This window comes from Podarcis raffonei, chromosome 6 (assembly GCF_027172205.1).
Source record: "Podarcis raffonei isolate rPodRaf1 chromosome 6, rPodRaf1.pri, whole genome shotgun sequence".
NCBI classification, from domain to species: domain Eukaryota; kingdom Metazoa; phylum Chordata; class Lepidosauria; order Squamata; family Lacertidae; genus Podarcis; species Podarcis raffonei.
In genome coordinates, this window is record NC_070607.1 from 30,502,461 (window position 1) to 30,520,302 (window position 17,842).

A 17,842-nucleotide genomic window follows, 5' to 3' on the forward strand; every position below is an offset into this window, starting at 1 on the left:
TCATGCTGGTAGCTTCGAGAAAACTATCCAACCATCTCATCTTCTGTCGTCCCCTTCTCCTCGTGCCCTCCATCTTTCCCAACATCAGGGTCTTTTCCAGGGAGTCTTCTCTTCTTATGAGGTGGCCAAAGTATTCGAGCCTCAGCTTCACAATCTGTCCTTCCAGTGAGCACTCAGGGCTGATTTCCTTAAGAATGGATAGGTTTTGCAGTCCATGGGACCATAATTCAAAAGCATCAATTCTTCTGCATCAGCCTTCTTTATGGTCTAGCTCTCACTTCCATACATCACTACTGGGAAAACCATAGCTTTAACTATATGGACCTTTGTTGGCAAGGTGATGTCTCTGCTTTTTAAGATGCTGTCTAGGTTTGTGTAGGTTAGAAAGGTAGTAGGAACCAAAAAGGCTAGTGGTAACCAGGGAAACGCAACAGAGGCTCATACTTTTCATTAAAGCTCATCTTGTGACTCCTTCAAAGGTCAGGAGAATTCAACTCTCCACTGAGTTACAGTGGTACCTTGGGTTACATACGCTTCAGGTTACAGACTCTACTAACCCAGAAATATTACCTCGGGTTGAGAACTTTGCTTCAGGATGAGAACAGAAATCGTGCAGCAGTGGCATGGCGGCAGCGGGAGGCCCCATTAGCTAAAGTGGTGCTTCAGGTTAAGAACAGTTTCAGGTTAAGAATGGACCTCCAGAACGAATTAAGTTCTTAACCTGAGGTACCACTGTATTAACTTTCAGCAGGCACTTTGTAGGCATTTGCAACTGTGAGGGCTAGAAACTTGTCCTACAGCTTTGAAGTTTATGACTATTTGGGTGCTAACTCCAAATACCAAATTCTGTTTTTAGAAGATATGTATTTACTGATGTGGATGGTGCAGACAGTGTATCAGTGAAATGGGTGCAATTTCACTGCTGGGATTGAGGACGGTTTTAGTTCTTAACATTTATTATTTTGAGGCTGATGTGTACATGTGTATGATAAAACACATTGTTCTTGTTAAAAGTATTTTGTTGAAACCTCAGCATAAATCGTAGTTCTTTTAAAAGCTGATTCGTATTTGATGCTGCTCCCCCCATTCCCACTTTTTAATTAACTGTGGGGTGTCCCTAAGACTCTAAAAGGCATTGCTTTACTTTGAAAACTCCAGTTGGTCAAGGAATGTGCATTTAATTATTAAACCTCAACTGAGGAATGCTCCTCTGGCTGGCAAGCAATTAAATGCACATGTGATTTAGAATAATGTGTTCTGCTGGATTTGGATCCTGGTTGGTTTCTGACATTGCTGCATCGTTTCTGCTTCCAGCCATGTGAATTCTCATCTTGGAGTAAAGCATGTCATACACTTAACAGTTCAGTGGCTCAGAAAAATGGGAAATTAATGAGGTGGATTGGGGGAGGTATGTGTTTTCTGCTTGCTGCCTAAATTAGTTCTGTGTGGACAGTGGTGTATCAAGAAAACCGCAGCTGTCAGGAGAGCAACTCCATAAAAATAACTGCCGTCTCTTACAGAGCTCAGCTAGTGAAAGGATTTGGACAGGGGATGTGGGTCAGAGGGCTCACAAGTTATTCTGTTCAGGAATTAAGCAGGAGAAAGTGTTTTGAGAAGGAAATGCCAGGTTACTCTGTTGCATAGCTCAATGCTGATGCTATGAATAGACATTGCAAGTGGTGCCTCTGTAACTGAATGTGTTTAAAATACAGGACAGATTCCTTTCCTATCAGTTGCATATGAGCTGTCTGCAAAACTTCTTTTTTTAAAGCATTCTGGTGACAGAATTTGATATCCTCACCCCACCCTGTTTCACTATATTTCCAAACCATTATTTACAAAGACCAGCTTCTGTCTATTTGGTTCCACTGCTTGTCGAGGTTGTAAATTTAGGCCTACCTAGACTTGAAATAATTGTGTGAAATGCATCCCTTTGGCTTGCAAAGTAACCATCAAACCCTCCTCACTTACTAGCAAGGTTTGAAGACTCTTGCGTCAGATGGGCCTCTTAGGAGCTGTGGAATTCATAAAGAGCTCTTTAGTGTCATGTTGTGATTAAACAATTAGCCTTTACATTCTGGCTGGTTCCAATATTCCTTGACATCAAAATTATGTAGTCTTTAGGGCTTTTTCAGCAGCGCCCCCCCCCTTTCCCCAAACAAAGAGTGAGAATAGAATCCCTCACTTTACTCTTAAGGATTTTTGCTCTTAACAAAGTCTTCAATTAACACAGTTCACATTACAGTTGGGTCATAGGGCAGGATTTGTGGTAGGCACACTGAGGCTTGCAACAAGTCTTGCTTTGTTAAGGAACACTCAGCAGTGGTATTTCTGTCATGGTTCGAGGATTAGCAAGGCCTTTATTTGGCAGATACTTAAACTGGTATCTCGGCTTCCTATTTTCAGTTCTCTTTGTTTTCATTCTGCATTAAATGGTGCTATTTATTGAAGAGCAGGCTGTGCTTGCCTAGTTGGGCCATGAGTTATGAACAATACAAAAAAGGTCTCGTGCACCACTACATTCGCCCCACCTCCCAATTAAAACAACTGAGCTGCCATTTTAAGAGTTTATAAAGTTAGGTGTTTGGATTTCTGAGCCTAGATACTTGGTAGCATAAAACAAATATCTTGGTTGCCAGATGGGGTATTCCTAAAAAGGGGAGGCAGTAGTTTTAAAGCTGGTATGGTTGCAGAATTTTGTGTTGGGGATGCAGTTTGTTTTAACTTGACTGCTTTATTTTAGTTTCTCAAAGCAAAATGTTGGGGCCTGAAATGAATAACGTTACATGATCTTCAAAGCAAACTATACAAAGTGTCTGAGATCTCACTATCTATCTCGGAAAGTTGTTTGTCTTCCTCTGTTCGCTTGGCATTTGGACACCACTCAAGATACCGTAACCAGATTTTGCTTGCTGGTTGGTTCCTGACTTAAAGGAGCGGGGTTTTTTGTTTTTTTTATCTTTGGACACCATTTTCTAGCAAGATGGCAGCCTGAACCTTTCAAAAGTGTGCTGATTTTAACTACTGATTATTTTTTAAAATAAAATAAAAAATTCAAGTGATGCCAGGTATTTCACTTAGTATGAAATTACTCTTGTAATGCCAGGTATTTCTGCTAGTATGAAATAGTCTTGCACAAGGATTGGATGCTATGTATTTGACATCAGGATTTATTTTTGCACAAGTACCTGTTACATTGAAATTAGCATTTGCGCTCATCATTCTACGTTTCCTGTAGTGGCTTGTACATTAGAAGGGGGGAAAAACATAGTGTGATAAAATATTGCTGGTGTTTGACATGTTACTTATGTGAAGAGAGGGCAAGGGTAGGGTTGATTGCTTAGCTCTGTTTCCAGTATTGCATGGCTTCTCCTGCCTCCATCGTGTCTGCCAACCTTACTCAGTGGGGAACAGTCGAATATGTGGAAGCTGTGTGATGTACATAGTGAAAGGTCCCTGCTGCAGAAGCTATGGCAACCACAGTGCGCAGCCCTGCAGCACCCATCACCACATTTAAAACACTGTACACTTGACTAACAAGAGTAAAGAGACCTATAGACAACAAACTGTTCTAAATTGTAGCAAAGGAATTCAGAAGTTGCTAAAAAAACAAACAAACCCAAAAACCCTCTATTTTGGGTTTGTGGGTGAAATGTCTGCTGGCTCCTTGATGCCGTTTCTCTTCCACAACCACAACACATTCCACACTCCAGTGTGGAGAGCCAGTGTGGTGTAGTGGTTAAGAGCGGTAGTCTCGTAATCTGGGGAACCGGGTTCGCGTCTCCGCTCCTCCACATGCAGCTGCTGGGTGACCTTGGGCCAGTCACACTTCTCTGAAGTATCTCAGCCCCACTCATCTCACAGAGTGTTTGTTGTGGGGGAGGAAGGGAAAGGAGAATGTTAGCCGCTTTGAGACTCCTTAAAGGGAGTGAAAGGCGGGGTATCAAATCCAAACTACTACTACTACTACTACTACTACTACTCTTCTTCTTCTTCTTCTTCTTCTTCTTCTTCTTCTTCTTCTTCTTCTTCTCCTCCTCCTCCTCCTCCTCCTCCTCCTCCTCCTGTGGAAGATGGCATCATAGGTCCAGTCTACAGATGCAATAGGACGAGGCGGTAGAATCGATGGTATCATTTCAGACTAGAGGTTGCTAGAAACGGGGGGATTAAATTTTTGAATGCTCCAATGTGTTGAGAGCTTGCTTCAAGCTGATCAGCACAGTAGGTGAAAAGGTAGACTAGAACTTTTCTCCTCAATGATTTACTTTCATATTACCATGGAGGTATGTGTTTGGGTTTTTCTAGGGGGTGGTGGAGTTCGGTAGAGGAGTGGTTAAAAGCAGCATGCTCCACTTCTAGCTTAAAGCATGATATAATCCATTCTGCCACCTTGTTCTTCTGTGGGTATAGACCCAACCACAATGTGAAAAGTTCTAAACGCAAGCTTAATTTTCTACCCTTCAGCCCGGCTGATCCTCATTTTGCTGCTTTAGGTTTGAGCAGCTGCTTCAGGCTGTAAAGATTTCTCTCCCTAGGGTGTGATTTTTGTTTGAGCGCCAGTTCTGGGCTTTGAATAGCACCACAATGGTAAAGTTAACACAGTACTTTTTCTTCTGCCAGTATTAAAGAACTGGTACTACAAGATTTCCTGATATGGTGAATGGTAGTCTTGAAAGGGCCATAGCTCAGGGGATAGAAAATTGGTTTTGCATGGAGAAGTCCCAGAGTTCAGTCAGTGGCATCCCTCACTAGGGCTAGGAATCTCCTCTAGGGAGCCACTGCCAATCATTGTAGACAACACTAAGGACATGGACTCGGTATAAGGTATCTCCCATGCTCCATAAGAGTATTGCACTATCAAAGAGGATAAAGCAAAATGGGAAAACAGAATATGCAGAAAAGGAAAATGTCCCAGTCATTGCATTCTACCCTGAATGCCCAGTTCTAAGATTATTGGAATTCTATATGGCATAACTCAACTGACGTTGAAATGGAAAGCATTATAGTGTTGTGACAGCTTCCCTGTATTATTTAATTATTAGATACTATTTTCTTTTTGGCCATCCATCCATTAGCAAACATTGAATACAGAATTCGTGAGGGAGGGTTTAAAAATCGGAATTAGAAATTGTTGTGAGATCGGAGAACTGGAATTATTTGCAGGATTTTGTAATATTCAAAATGGGCCATTTGTAACACATGTGCTCATGCATACATGCCTTGGGATATACGCTCATACATACATGTCTTGAGGTCCTGGGATGCTCTGGGAGTGGTACCCTTGTGCTTTGTACATATGCTCACAGTGTGTGCAGGGAGGTGCCTGCTGGCGTCTGTCATTGCAGTTTGTTCATTGCACCTTGTCTGCATCTCTTCTGAAGGTGTTCTCAAGGACTATTTAAGAGAGCTGCCTTCCCCCTTGATAACCAAACAACTCTACGAAGCTGTGTTAGATGCCATGGTGAAAAAGCCCTTGAAAATGACAGCGAATGGATGTGATAATAACCCTGGTGATTCTGAGCATACTGTGGCTCTCTTGGATTGCCTTCCTGAAGTGGAGAAGGTAAGTATCGTTTACTGGTCTGTTGTAGATGGCATATTAAATTCCAAATCCGTTTTAAAGAAAACAGATTGCGTCATGACCTGAGACAAATGGGCTCTTCCATAAGATGTTGGACCTCATGAATCATACAACGGGTTTCTGAAAATATTGCTAAGCGGGTAATTAGATCAGTCTAGTGAACCCATTCTTATTCATGGCAATATTAAGCTGTTTTTGTCTTTGCATTGCTGGGTGTCAATGATGCTAAATAGTGTTAGCTGACATTCTGTCCAGATTTATGTTGGCATTGCTGGAGGTGCATCAGCAGAGATCATTCTATGTGCAAATTAAAGGTTTAATTTTATTGGTATTAAAGTCAACTAGTCAAGAGGGGAATAGGTGGAGCTGTTGCTTAGCAACCAGGCTGACAGTGGCATGATGTTTGCTGAGGTAGAATGTGGTCCAGTTGACTATGTAGTTCTGAAGTCGTTTTTCTCTGTGTGGCTCCCTCTGCACTATAAATTTAAAGCAGTATACGTGCTACTTTAAACAGTCAAGACGTCTCCCAAAGAATTATGGGAAACTTATGTTTTTTGTTTTTGAAATATTTTTATTAGCTTTCAAATTATTATGGAACCACAGAGATTGCTAAACTATAACAGAAAATTCAATAATATATCCACCCTAAGGACCAGGGCATACAGAACCTAAATAATATTAAATAATAGCATCCAGTCTGCAATCATGACAACCATATTTCTCTAGACTGCATGGGGAGAGATGCCTGTAAATCTGAAATTAAACTGTGTGAAATTTAATTCCACCACAGTGAATAGAATGATCAGAACCTTATTTTTTTAAGGGTGCTGGGTTAAGAGTGTTAAAGAGACCACTATTCTCATAGACCTACCATTTCCAGTGTGGAAATCCTTCTCAAATAGATCCATGAACTCTGATAATGCTTCTTGTTTGCCTTGTTTGCCTGGTGTGTGTGTGTGTGTGTGTGTGTGTGTGTGTGTGTGTGTGTGTGTGTAAGAGAGAGTGAGTGCTAGAGATGGATGTGAGAGTGTGTTAGGAAACTAACCTGCAGACTTGGTATCTAGATAATATACCGTATTTTTCGCCCTATAGGGCGCACTGGCCCATAGGGCGCACTTATTTTTTGGGGGGGGGGGAAATAAAGAAACAAAATTATTTCCCCCCCGAGTCCCAAAGAGCAAAGAAGCCATGACAGCAAGCGGGATGGAAGCCCGAGCTTCCTCCGACCCCAGCCCCCAGAACAGGCTGCTATCCGCAAGCCTTGGGAGCCCGGCGGGAACTCCCCCTGGGCTCTCTAGGCTTCCGGATATCTGCCCAAAGCCCGGGGTGCGCTGCTCAGCGCGCCCCAGGCTTCGGGATGCAGGCTGCTATCCGCAAGCCTAGGGAGCCCAGGCTTGCAGATATCTGCCTGAAGCCCAGGGTGCGCCCCGCTGCGCTCCCTGGGTTTCGGGCTGCAGGCTGCTGTCTGCAAGCCCGCTGGGCTCCCAAGGCTTGCGGATAGCTTCCTGAAGCCTGGAGAGCGAGAGGGGTCGGTGCGCACCAACCCCTCTCGCTCTCCAGGCTTCAGCGAAAGCCTGCATTTGCCCCATAGGACGCACACACATTTCCCCTTCATTTTTGGAGGGGAAAAAGTACATCCTATAGGGCGAAAAATACGGTAGATTGCAAGTGTCCTGCAAGAAGGTTCGTGTTCTGCTACTGTCGCCATGCCCCCGGTAGTGAGCAAAGCGAACTTTAGACCGCAGATGTTTAAAATCATCTGCTAAGCACAGCAACTTAATGCTCCATCTCAGCAGATCATTCCCATGTAAACAGAGGGCCTGGGAGCCAAAGAAAGAACATATGTACATGGCAACAAACAACACCTGCAGCTACAGCTCTGCTTTTAATTATTTGTTTATTTTCTACACAGTTCCCACTACCAAAGAGAGAAACTGGGGGGGGGGGGTTGGGGGGGGGCTGAACAGTGGCTTTGTCTTCCACAGTGGAAAATAAAAAAGCAAATCTCCCAACAGTTCTCTCTTAGGCATGCATGGCCCCTTTTAGATCCCCATGCTGTTAAAAGCAGCTTTGGCAAGCACTGTGTGGTTGCTTTCAAATAGTAATTTAAAAACAGTAAAGTGCTGCATTTTGTTTATGAATGAGATGGTGCGACGTCTGTGAGTGACTGAAAATAAACGAAAGGCGAGATCGTTCAGCAATGCTGATGGAAAGGCCCATTGATTTTGAGCAATGCCCAAACACTGTGAATGTTTAACCGACAGTCAACAATAATGCGTGTGCCTGTTCTGAATATATCAGGAGACAATGATTTTATTGACTTGCTAAGCTGCCACGTGTTGACTATCCCTGGGCCACTGTAATTTTCAAGTACCTCTAACGAAAGACTGCTGCTTAATTAATTTCACATACAGCCAAGGCATGTGGGCATTCTAACCTTCCCAGTGAAGGGAACCAGCTGCGCCATTTTATACTCGGGCAGCTAGACAGGGGCGACTTTTTTTTCTACATTGAGTTACTTAATCCCAAAGCTTTATTTTTAAAAATAATATTTGTTTTCCTCCGGCATCTTACCCTTTCCTTATCCAAGAGGCAGAGATGAGGCAGGTGCTGAAGGGCTGGTGCTGGTGCTGAAGCCCACCCTCCTGCTGCAACCACCTCACCTCCTTTCTGGTCTCCCAGAATCCAAAGAAGTATGAAGTATGAAGAGGGTAGAGCAAAGACACGCAAGATGACAGAGCCTCAGATTGCCTGGGGAAAAACTGGGGGAGGAGGCGAATTAGGGAGCTGGGGGAAAATGTGGACTTTCAGTCCTTGCAACTGCCACATTGGGGCAAGATCGACCAGGAAGTGTTGTTGTGCTCACGAGGCCTGGCCTCCTGAGCTTGTTTCCTTGAATGAAGAAAGTTAAATTTACTGCCACCGTGTGAGTTATCGCTGACACCCACCCTGACAGAAAGGATGATGGGAATTGTAGTCCCACAACATCCTGGAGGGATACTGGCTAGGTGAGTTCCGTGGTGGAACTCTCACATGTTGCTGTTGTTGGCGTAAGAGAAAATTATGTGATGGTACCAGTTGGAGAAAAGGACACACCTGCAAAAGGAAGCCATGCATGCTGTGGTAGATTCATTGCTCTGGTTTTTGCTGTCGTGATGCCCACTGCTGAAGAGCCACATGCTGAGGCAAAGAGCCCCCTACAGTTTAGCTGCAGGGCTGTTTATGGGGGGGGGAGATGGAATTTCTGTGCTGGCATTATGGTTATAATTCTGCCCTTGATCCTATGGGCTGCTGTGCCAATAAAACAGTTCCTTGATAGCTAAAGCTTCACTTTGAGACCGAAAGTGTTTTATAATTCTTCCAAAGAGCGGGGGGAGGACCCAGTGTGAGCATAAAACATACTAAAGATTTTTTAAACTGTAACTAAAATGGCCCATCTGTGACTGATTATGCACCCAAGTATGTGATGAAGCACAATTCTATGTTTATGTGGAAGCAAATCCCACTGTTTTCAGCTAGGCTTATTTCCAAGCAAGTGTGCTTAGGACTGCAGCTTAGGGCTCTTTGGCAAATTTTTCCTGAAGAAGGAATTACAGAACACAGAGCAGCTGCGAAAACACCAGTTATCTGCGCCCTTCTACGTGGCACACAAAAAGGTACTATCGAAAGGTTATCTTCTGTTGACTGTTGGCATCATGCATAAATGACGATATTGTGGCTATGTGAAAAGGCCCGATTCTTCAAGAGGATTAGAAACAAAACAAAAACCCTCTCTCCCCACCACCACCCTGAAGCTAACTAACTCAAATTATTCCCCACCCCATTTTTATTTTATTCTTAGGCTACTCTAAGGATGCTGTTGGACCATCTGAAATTGGTGGCTTCGTACCATGAAGTAAACAGAATGACATGCCAGAACTTAGCTGTGTGTTTTGGGCCTGTGTTACTGAGCCAGCGGCAGGAAACCACCAATCACAACAACAGAGTTTTCACAGATTCAGAAGAGCTTGCCAGTGCCTTGGATTTCAAAAAACACATAGAGGTTTTGCATTACCTCCTCCAGCTGTGGCCAGGTAAAAGTCTTAGAGGAGCATATCTGGAAGTGATTTAACTCTTTATTTGCAGAGGGGGAGCTGCGTTGGGATGTAATCCAAACCCCAAAGCTGGGCTGAGGAGGGAGGCATTCCTAGGCTCACTTCTGCCAGCTCAGCTGGTTCCCCACCAGTTTGCCCAGTGGATAGCCCTCAAATGGGGCATTCCAAGGGCAGGGCAGTGTTGAGCCAACCCCGCTAGAGCCCAGGCTGCTCACAGGGCCGACACCGGCCAGCAAAAAACCTGATGCAGCCTGCAGGGCCTCAGTAGCAGCAGCTGTGACAGATTTGGATTGCAGTCTTAGTCTGTTGCTGCAAAAAACCAAACAAACCAGAGTGTCTTAGTACATTTATTACGGCTTAGCTTTTGCAGAGTAGGGACCACTTCATCTGATGCCCTAAATGGGCAAGTATAGGTACATATATATGTGTATATATGTATGTATGCACACACACACACCTGTTGTAGTTGTAACAAGGACCATTCACAAAGCAGTGTTGATGGTAACACAAATACACAATCCAGGCATGAGTAAGCTAATCACACCTATAGTGGAGTTACCTTGATTCAGGCTACTGGTGATAGGACCGAACTTCTTGATAAGTTGCAATTCAGCCGGCGTCAAGCTGGAGTTTCCCACGTGAAGTTCCTTTGCTTGAGAATGGCCACCTTAAGGTCAGTAACTGTGTTATGGGGAAGTTGAAATGTTCTAACCTTTATTTTTATATATTCACTTATTTATTGTATATTATTCTTGAGTTTATTTGAGAAAGATGATGCAAACGGGTTTAAATAAAAATTGGTGGTGGTTATTTTATTTTTTGGCTTGCCAACTAGAGGAAAGGAAGTGGATAAATAGAATATGAATGCTGAAGTGTTCCTTCCCCCCCCTCACCCGCCCCCACTGTATAGCATAGCAAAAAATAAATAAATGCCATTTTAGGTATGAAGCCAGAGTTTGCTTGTGATATTTCAGAATGCTCATCATCACCATATAGTTCTGGTGGTTGCAGCAAAAGACACACTCACTCAGTATTTTTCTCCATCGCTGATTACTGGTGCCTCAGCAAATAACTTATGCCTTAGGAATATTTCCAGAATGCTTTCCAGAGCCAGAAATATTTGATATCAAGCTCTTAATCCCATTTCAAGCAGAACTGCTTCAGTAGTCAGGAATAAAGCTGATGATCGCAGCAGATTAAGTAGGCAAGTCTGTGAAAGGTTGTGTACTGGGAGGACTGTCTCATTTTCTGCATAAGTGTGTTTTCGATTGTCTGTCTTTTTGTAGTTTTGAATGAGCCACGCTTAAGAAGGCTTGATCCTAACACTGGTTAATGACAGCTGTTAAGGTCAGCTGTGATCAAGTGAAACTCATTTTGCGATAGGTTTGTGGCATCACTTGCCAGATCAGATGAGTCATCCGAAGCTTCCCTAAGGAGATGGAGGGTTCCCCTGTGCTACCCACTGGTTCCAGTCTGGTTGCTGATACGGACCATAGAGTAGATGGGGCAAGTCTGCTTCAACTGCCCTTTGGGTGCCTACACCACATTTAGAAATTGTTTCCATCTTCTACCATTCCCATTTCTACCATCAAACCCTGATGGTAGGAAAGATTGGGTATTCAGGGCAGAACCCAGGCTTCACTGTGCTACAGGTTGTCGATTGGTCATGTACTGAAAGCCCAGCCCACTCTTAGAAATGGATATTTATGGCCTTCCGGTGTTTATGTAGCAACAATATCTCCATTTCCAATCTGTGCAGTAATGTGGAATATTCTTCATCCACCTGTTGGTCCACCCAGCAACATAGCTGTCTGGAGTTGTGTGCTAACATTCTCAGTTGGTTAGAGGGTGATGCTGATAACGCCAAGGTTGCAGGTTTGATTCCTGTATGGGACAGCTGCATATTCCTGCATTGCAAGGGGGTTGGACTTAGTTGATCATCAGGGTCCGTTTCCACTCTACAATTCTGTGAGTCCAGCAAGCAGGATGCAGTGCAGATCTGCAATTAAATTTCGCTAAATTGGGAGCAGAAGAGATATTGCACAAATGCAATGAAGACAAAAATATTTAACTGAACCCAAACATTTAGAAGCACTCACTTGCTGTCCGTGTGCCACGAAATACCATTGTTGATGCTGTCCCCTGAGCTATTCTGTTTGCTGCTCTATAAGTGCAAGGAGCATCCCCCCAAATGGGTCCCTGTTCCTTGGTGCTCTTGATTTTGTCTTTCCTTGCCAATGAGAGCTTCTGCAACACTGTAGTTGCTGTACAAGTTCATTCACCACCTTTCCCACAACGGGTACAACGGAAACCTCTCAAGGCAGCTACTCCCCGAACTGCTGTGGCAGGCCAGGCTGAAAGAAGAAAGTGCCTTCAGAGTAATGTGTCTGCTCCTAAGCAACAGCATCTTCTGGTGGTCACATGTATAATGCTAGCTATAACCTGCAGCCATGCTTTCAAGGTCTGTTCGTTGCAACCATGATGTGGCCGTGCTGTCAGTGGAAGCTGAGATAGTCTCCGTAATTGGACAAATCCTCATGTTTGCCCAGGAAATGAGGGCTATGGCTGGTTGCCTAGGATTTATGAATCTCTGATTTGAATGTCAGAGTTATAAACGTACAGGATGTATGGAGACTGTTTTGCTATAAAAAAAAATTTTGTGTGCTATTATTGTCAAGGAAGCTAACCATGGCACAAACGAGAGGATTGCAAAAACTCCTTGTAGAGGCATGATACTGTACAGCGTATTTCAGCTCTTCAAGAATTTAATTAAACATTGTGGAGTGAGCTCTGTTCCAACGAAGGAGCCAAAAGCCAGAGCTTGGGCTCTCAGAGATTACGCCTCCAATGGATTTGAAAAACTAGATAACCATGTTTGTGCTCCTCGTGGGTTTTTTTAATTTTTAAATGGAAAACACATGCTCCTTGTTCAGTAGGAAAGCTCAACAACGCTGGCACTTAAGGTTTAACACATGACCCTTTTGCCTTAAGAGAGCAAAGCCTAAACAGAAGAGCTTTAGTTGCTGTGGAGAGTTCTCCCCACTCCTGGTTTCTTAAAGAAAAAAAGCCGAATTGTTAAAGACTAATAACAAGACGTATCCCCACCAATAAGGCTTGCTTTTGCAGAGGGCTCCCAGCTTGTAGTGTGCTGTTTATAGGCAGGATTTGACTCTTCACATACTACTGCAAATGCTGTGTGTGCAATTTTTACTTTTTTAAAAAAGAGAACTTCCTATTCCCCATTTTCTTGCAGGTAACATGTCCTGCTTTTTTACTTTTGACCTCTACGGTTGTACTTTAGAGCCTCTTGGTGGTGATTTCTGTCGTGGTTTTCAGTGACTTACGTGGCTGAGGATCACAGCAGTGTGCTCTTGTAATCTGGTGACCCTGCAAAGAATCTGACCTTGTCTTGCAAAGCCAAGGAACGCGTACTTCCAACACAAGTCAACACCAATATTTCATCAGTGGAAACATCCCCCCCCTTTTTTTCTTGGAAGGGTAGCTAGACTCACCATTTCCCTCAAAAATACTAGAGGCACAGAGAATATTCATCTTTAGAGAACTTGAAGGGAGGAGGGATCCTCTTCATGCCCCAAACCAGAAAACTACTACAGATTTTTCAGTCCCTTGTTGCTTGTCTCACCAAAGTCCTCCATCTCCTAGTCAAGCCCTTCAGATTGACCAACTGTATGCCTGAACTGTGTCTGAATTAGACCATCTGGAAATCGTCTGAAAAGGCTCCTTGGTTGGCAACTTGATTCTGCAGACAATACGGAATGCTCTGGCAGAGACCATTCTGCTGTTTGCAGAGCACAATGAACACAACTGCCAGCATCACTCTGCTTTGACTCCACTAAGTCATCTGGCTGAAGGAGCAGCTTTTGCAGAATTGCCGCCTTATTGTGGGGTTTGTTTGTTTTTTAATTCCCAGCTTTGGGAAACAGGCAGGAGGACTCCAGCATCCTGTCATAGCCCTGTCACCTCCTTGCCAAAGCCCAGGAAGCTTCTGTCCAGCTTAGGGAGGAAGACGTGATGCCCATGTGTGTGACATCAGGACATCAAGACGTCATGTGTGCGACGTCACCCCATCGCCCTGGCAAGCTGGCGCCTCTGGCCCTAACTCTTCCTGTACAAAAAATTTCATGGCATGCCACTGATGCAAAGGCCTTTGGACTGTCTGGCCATGTACTAATCTATGGGGAGATGGCCCCTGTGTGTCCATTTGTCTTCTTTTTTCAGTGTGGGATGTCAGATGGGGAGTTTGTACAGTCGGAAAAACTAGTTCAAAAAACACTGGCTTTCTGTAATATAGTTGCCAAACCTACGCTTGCTAGAATGTTCTGTCACGTTAACGTCCGCATCCTTTCCCTTATTACCAAGAATCATATCTGACACACATGCCATGTGAGAGGCTCAAACTGTAGTTTTAAAGTATGAAATGCAAGAAGACCCCTTCTGTCTATCAAACTGTCAAAGCATAACAAGGGCTAACTCTCTCCCTTTCCCCTTTCATATGTCCGCCATGCCATGCATGATCCTATCCTCCCCTTTTTCTTAGCCCAGTTATCTTCCATCTTCATGCCTAAATAAGATGTTTCCCCAGACTTGGATTAGTCTATCCTACTCAGCGCTTGAACTGTGAGGGTAAAGGTAGCGGAGGCCTCTCATGAAATCCACAAGGCCCACCCCATACTTTCATCAGTTTTCTCCAAATCACAGTGCCCCACTCCTGTAGACTTCTAAATACAGAAGCTGGGAAGTCGGCCCCTGTCACAAAATGTGGTGACAGGCCCGCTTTCCCCCTCACCCCAGTCCCAGATTCAAGCACTGCTACCAGGTCCCCTCAGTTACTTCTGGATCATGACAACCTACATTTCCCCCATAGTTCTCTGTTGATAGCCTTTCCTTCTCCCTCATCCTTTAGCCACGCCAGGGCGTTACCTGGTTTTCAACATCGTGTTATATATCGCCAGCTAAACCTCGCAATATACCAACATATCGCAATGTGTGAAATAAGGATGGAGCTACGTAGAGACATTGGCTGGCTTCATGTTTTCCCCGCATCGTGATTTTTGTATAGCACACGTGCGCACACACATTATAATTGCCAATTATGAAACCAATATCACGATATGGACTTCAGATTTGGACGATATATCGCCCAGCCCTAACCTTAGCAAGTATTTAAGCATTTGGAGGAGGAATTACGCCCCTTTCATGTTCCATATTGCAGCCAGCAAACAGCTAAAATTGAACAAAAATGGCATGATGGTAGAAGCACCATGGGATAAAGATATTTTACAGTTGAAATATTCAGCCGTCAGCTGTCAATAAAACATTTGTACTATTTAACCATAGGGAGCCGGTAACCAGAGGAGACTTAGTTTCTTGGGGTGTAGATCCATGAGTTCAGGTAATAAAAATTGTCAGATGTGTGTTGCATGTATTCCCCACCACTGTCTCTGAGCTGGAGTATATGGCTGCTTAGAGGTGGGGGGGAAAGAAACCTTTGAAAAGCTTCGACTGGCTTTGCACACACTTGGATCCAAAATAGTCAGCTTTCTAGAGTGGTGGCTATATTTGCAAGCTGTTTTAACACTTGCCAGGCCTTGCTTTTGTCTTACACAGCTGAATGTGGGTGGCAGATGAAAGCCCAGCCCTCACTTGAACTGTGTTGCGTTTGCGGGTTTGGGATTAACTTGCAGAGTTCATTGAGGCGCTTAGAAAATTTAACAGACTCCTGCGGTTGCAGGTGGACTAAGGCATGATAGTTTTGAGATGGAACGTTTTCTCCTAGGCTTCCCCCTCCTAATATAGGATTACTAGCTAGCTCCACTACCCCAGTAGTAGAATGTTTTGGCTGTTAAGTGTGCATGCATACATGCATGTTCCAATTGTAGAGAAATAGAGAGAAATAATGCAAATGTTAACACTGTTGGTTTCTTGTCGTATACACCGTTCAGCTAACATGTCTTAAAACTGCTGTTTGTCTTAGTGCAACATTCAGCCATCAAGGAATCTGCATTGTCTGAGCAGCAGTCGTCTGTGAATTACTTGAGACCTAAGAAGCAGCGGCCTCAGATGTTGAACTTGAGCAGTACCGAGATGTCAGGCATCCTCAGGTCCAGGCCAGCCAGACTGGATAGCCCTTCAAGCAACCGCTATGCTGGAGACTGGAGTGGCTGTGGGGAGAGCTACTTCGTCAGCCCCAAGGAGGCCCTGAACGAAGCAGACTATGATGATGTTCCTTCGGAAGATGCCGAAAGTGGCGATGACAGCGGCAGAGTGGATGGCTCGGAGAAGCTTGCCGAACGGCCCCATTGCATGTCCAAAGAACACACTTTCCAGGCCTATTTGACGGTGCAAGCCATGGATTCTGCAGGGAACCACAGAGTAAACCTCAAAGATCTGCAGGAAAGCATTGATACTCTGATAGGAAACCTGGAACGGGAACTCAATAAAAACAAGCTCAACATCAGTTACTGATAAGTAATTTCCCTCTGCAATACCTCCTCTCTCTTTTTTTGCTGTCTCTTCCCCCCCCAACCCCCTGTTTCTTCCCCAAAAGAGAGACGGGTGCAGTGCTGTTATTCCCATTGCATCGTGCAGTGATTTTGATCCACCGTGGGCTTAGTGCATTCGTATTACACAATCTGTTTATTGCTTTGTTGTAATTTTCCTCCCCCTTCCTTCTTCTCCGTTGAGGATGGTTTCGGGTTGACCCTTCTGGGTTTAAAATGGTACGTTACTTTTCGTGAGATGATTGCAGAATTTCCGTTTCCCTTTCAAGGTACTATGCACTTAGGAAGTTTGGACAATTTATGCAAGGTACGCAAGGCACCATCTCGGTCTACGTTACAGCAGGAACAGCACTCATTTGTTCCTGAAACTTTAGCCCTGGTACACATGCTTTCCCAGAAAGGGAGGATTAACATTGCTGCTTACCTGATAATTTGCAGCGCAAACTGTAGGTAGATCATTTTTTTTCTACCATATTTTGACACCTTATTCACTTGCAATGCAAAGGCTGCTATGAAAAGAAAAAGCTTTTTATATATACCTATATAGCTATATATGAAAACGTTTAAATGTACAAATATTAATGTATTCCTGCATTAACACTTTCCAGCAATTATTTAAAAGTGAAAAGAAATTAAATATTTTTCTAACTTTTTTTTTGTTTTGTACATATTTATATACATATATTAAAAAGCATTGGGCTTGATCTACTCCATTTGGGGCACAGTGCTTGTACAGTTCACCATAGCCCTCCCTGTCTTCCCTCTCTTCCCCCCTGCTAAGCTGTTCCAGCTGATAAGCAGGAAGGAGCCAGATTAAATTCAGCTGTGAGCGGAAGGTTCCCCATCCCTGCTATAGAACATAGCATAGGAGATCATGCCTCCTTACGCAAGACACATGCATTATGCATCTACAGGCAGCATACTTGGCTTGTCGGAAATAGGAGGACACTGCATTCCTCCTCTTCCCTGTCCAGCCTTCCCTTTCCCTCGCCGCAAGTCAAGAAACGAGAGCCTTGCAGGGCAAGTTCTATGAGACATTATGAAGAGCAATTGCTGCCTGTCTCAAACCCTTTGTAATCATCGGTACTTCAGGAAAGGGCCGTTTTAGATTTAAACATGAACACAACTTCTAAAAGGAATGTGTGTCGCGCGATGCCAAAATAAATGGCCAGCTAAGCAGCAGTGGATATGGGTCGGACCAGAAGGGACTTGCTGAATACCTGCAAGGAGTTCGAAGGCCACAGATGACATTGGTATCTCTCAGATGTACAAGTGCGTAACTTTCCCAGATAATGTGTCCTTGTCTCATCGTGCAATTTCCACGTTTTTGAGAGTTTCTAGAGAGGCTTTGGCAATGGGAACGATTGTTTCCCAGAGTCCAAATTTCACACCGTGGTGGCTCACAAATATGCATATTGTTTAAAATGCAAATTTCCCCCCAAATATACATCCCTGTAACCCTTTCCAAAGTTCAGCCAGATGCAAACAATGGACAGAGCAGTATCTCATGCATGATCAAAGGCTCTGTTAATGGCAAATGTTCAGAATAAGTTAGATGCACACAAACACAAAAAAACTCCATGAGACTTAAATTGGGATGGATTTAAAGACTGAACATGTTTTCTGGTTCAGCCTCAAGTAGCAAA

General features: G+C 43.9%; 1 protein-coding gene across 1 annotated transcript in view; it reads left to right on the top strand.

Annotated features, from left to right (window-relative positions):
• Positions 1 to 16,848, top strand: part of SYDE2 (synapse defective Rho GTPase homolog 2) — a 45,222-nt gene extending 28,374 nt beyond the window's left edge. The window contains exons 5-7 of the mRNA XM_053391871.1: positions 5,382 to 5,563; positions 9,423 to 9,654; positions 15,671 to 16,848. Of these exons, the coding sequence (XP_053247846.1) occupies positions 5,382 to 5,563; positions 9,423 to 9,654; positions 15,671 to 16,161 (905 nt within the window). The 3' untranslated portion in view covers positions 16,162 to 16,848. The remainder of the gene's footprint in view (positions 1 to 5,381; positions 5,564 to 9,422; positions 9,655 to 15,670) is intronic.
• The last annotated feature ends 994 nt before the right edge of the window (positions 16,849 to 17,842 follow it).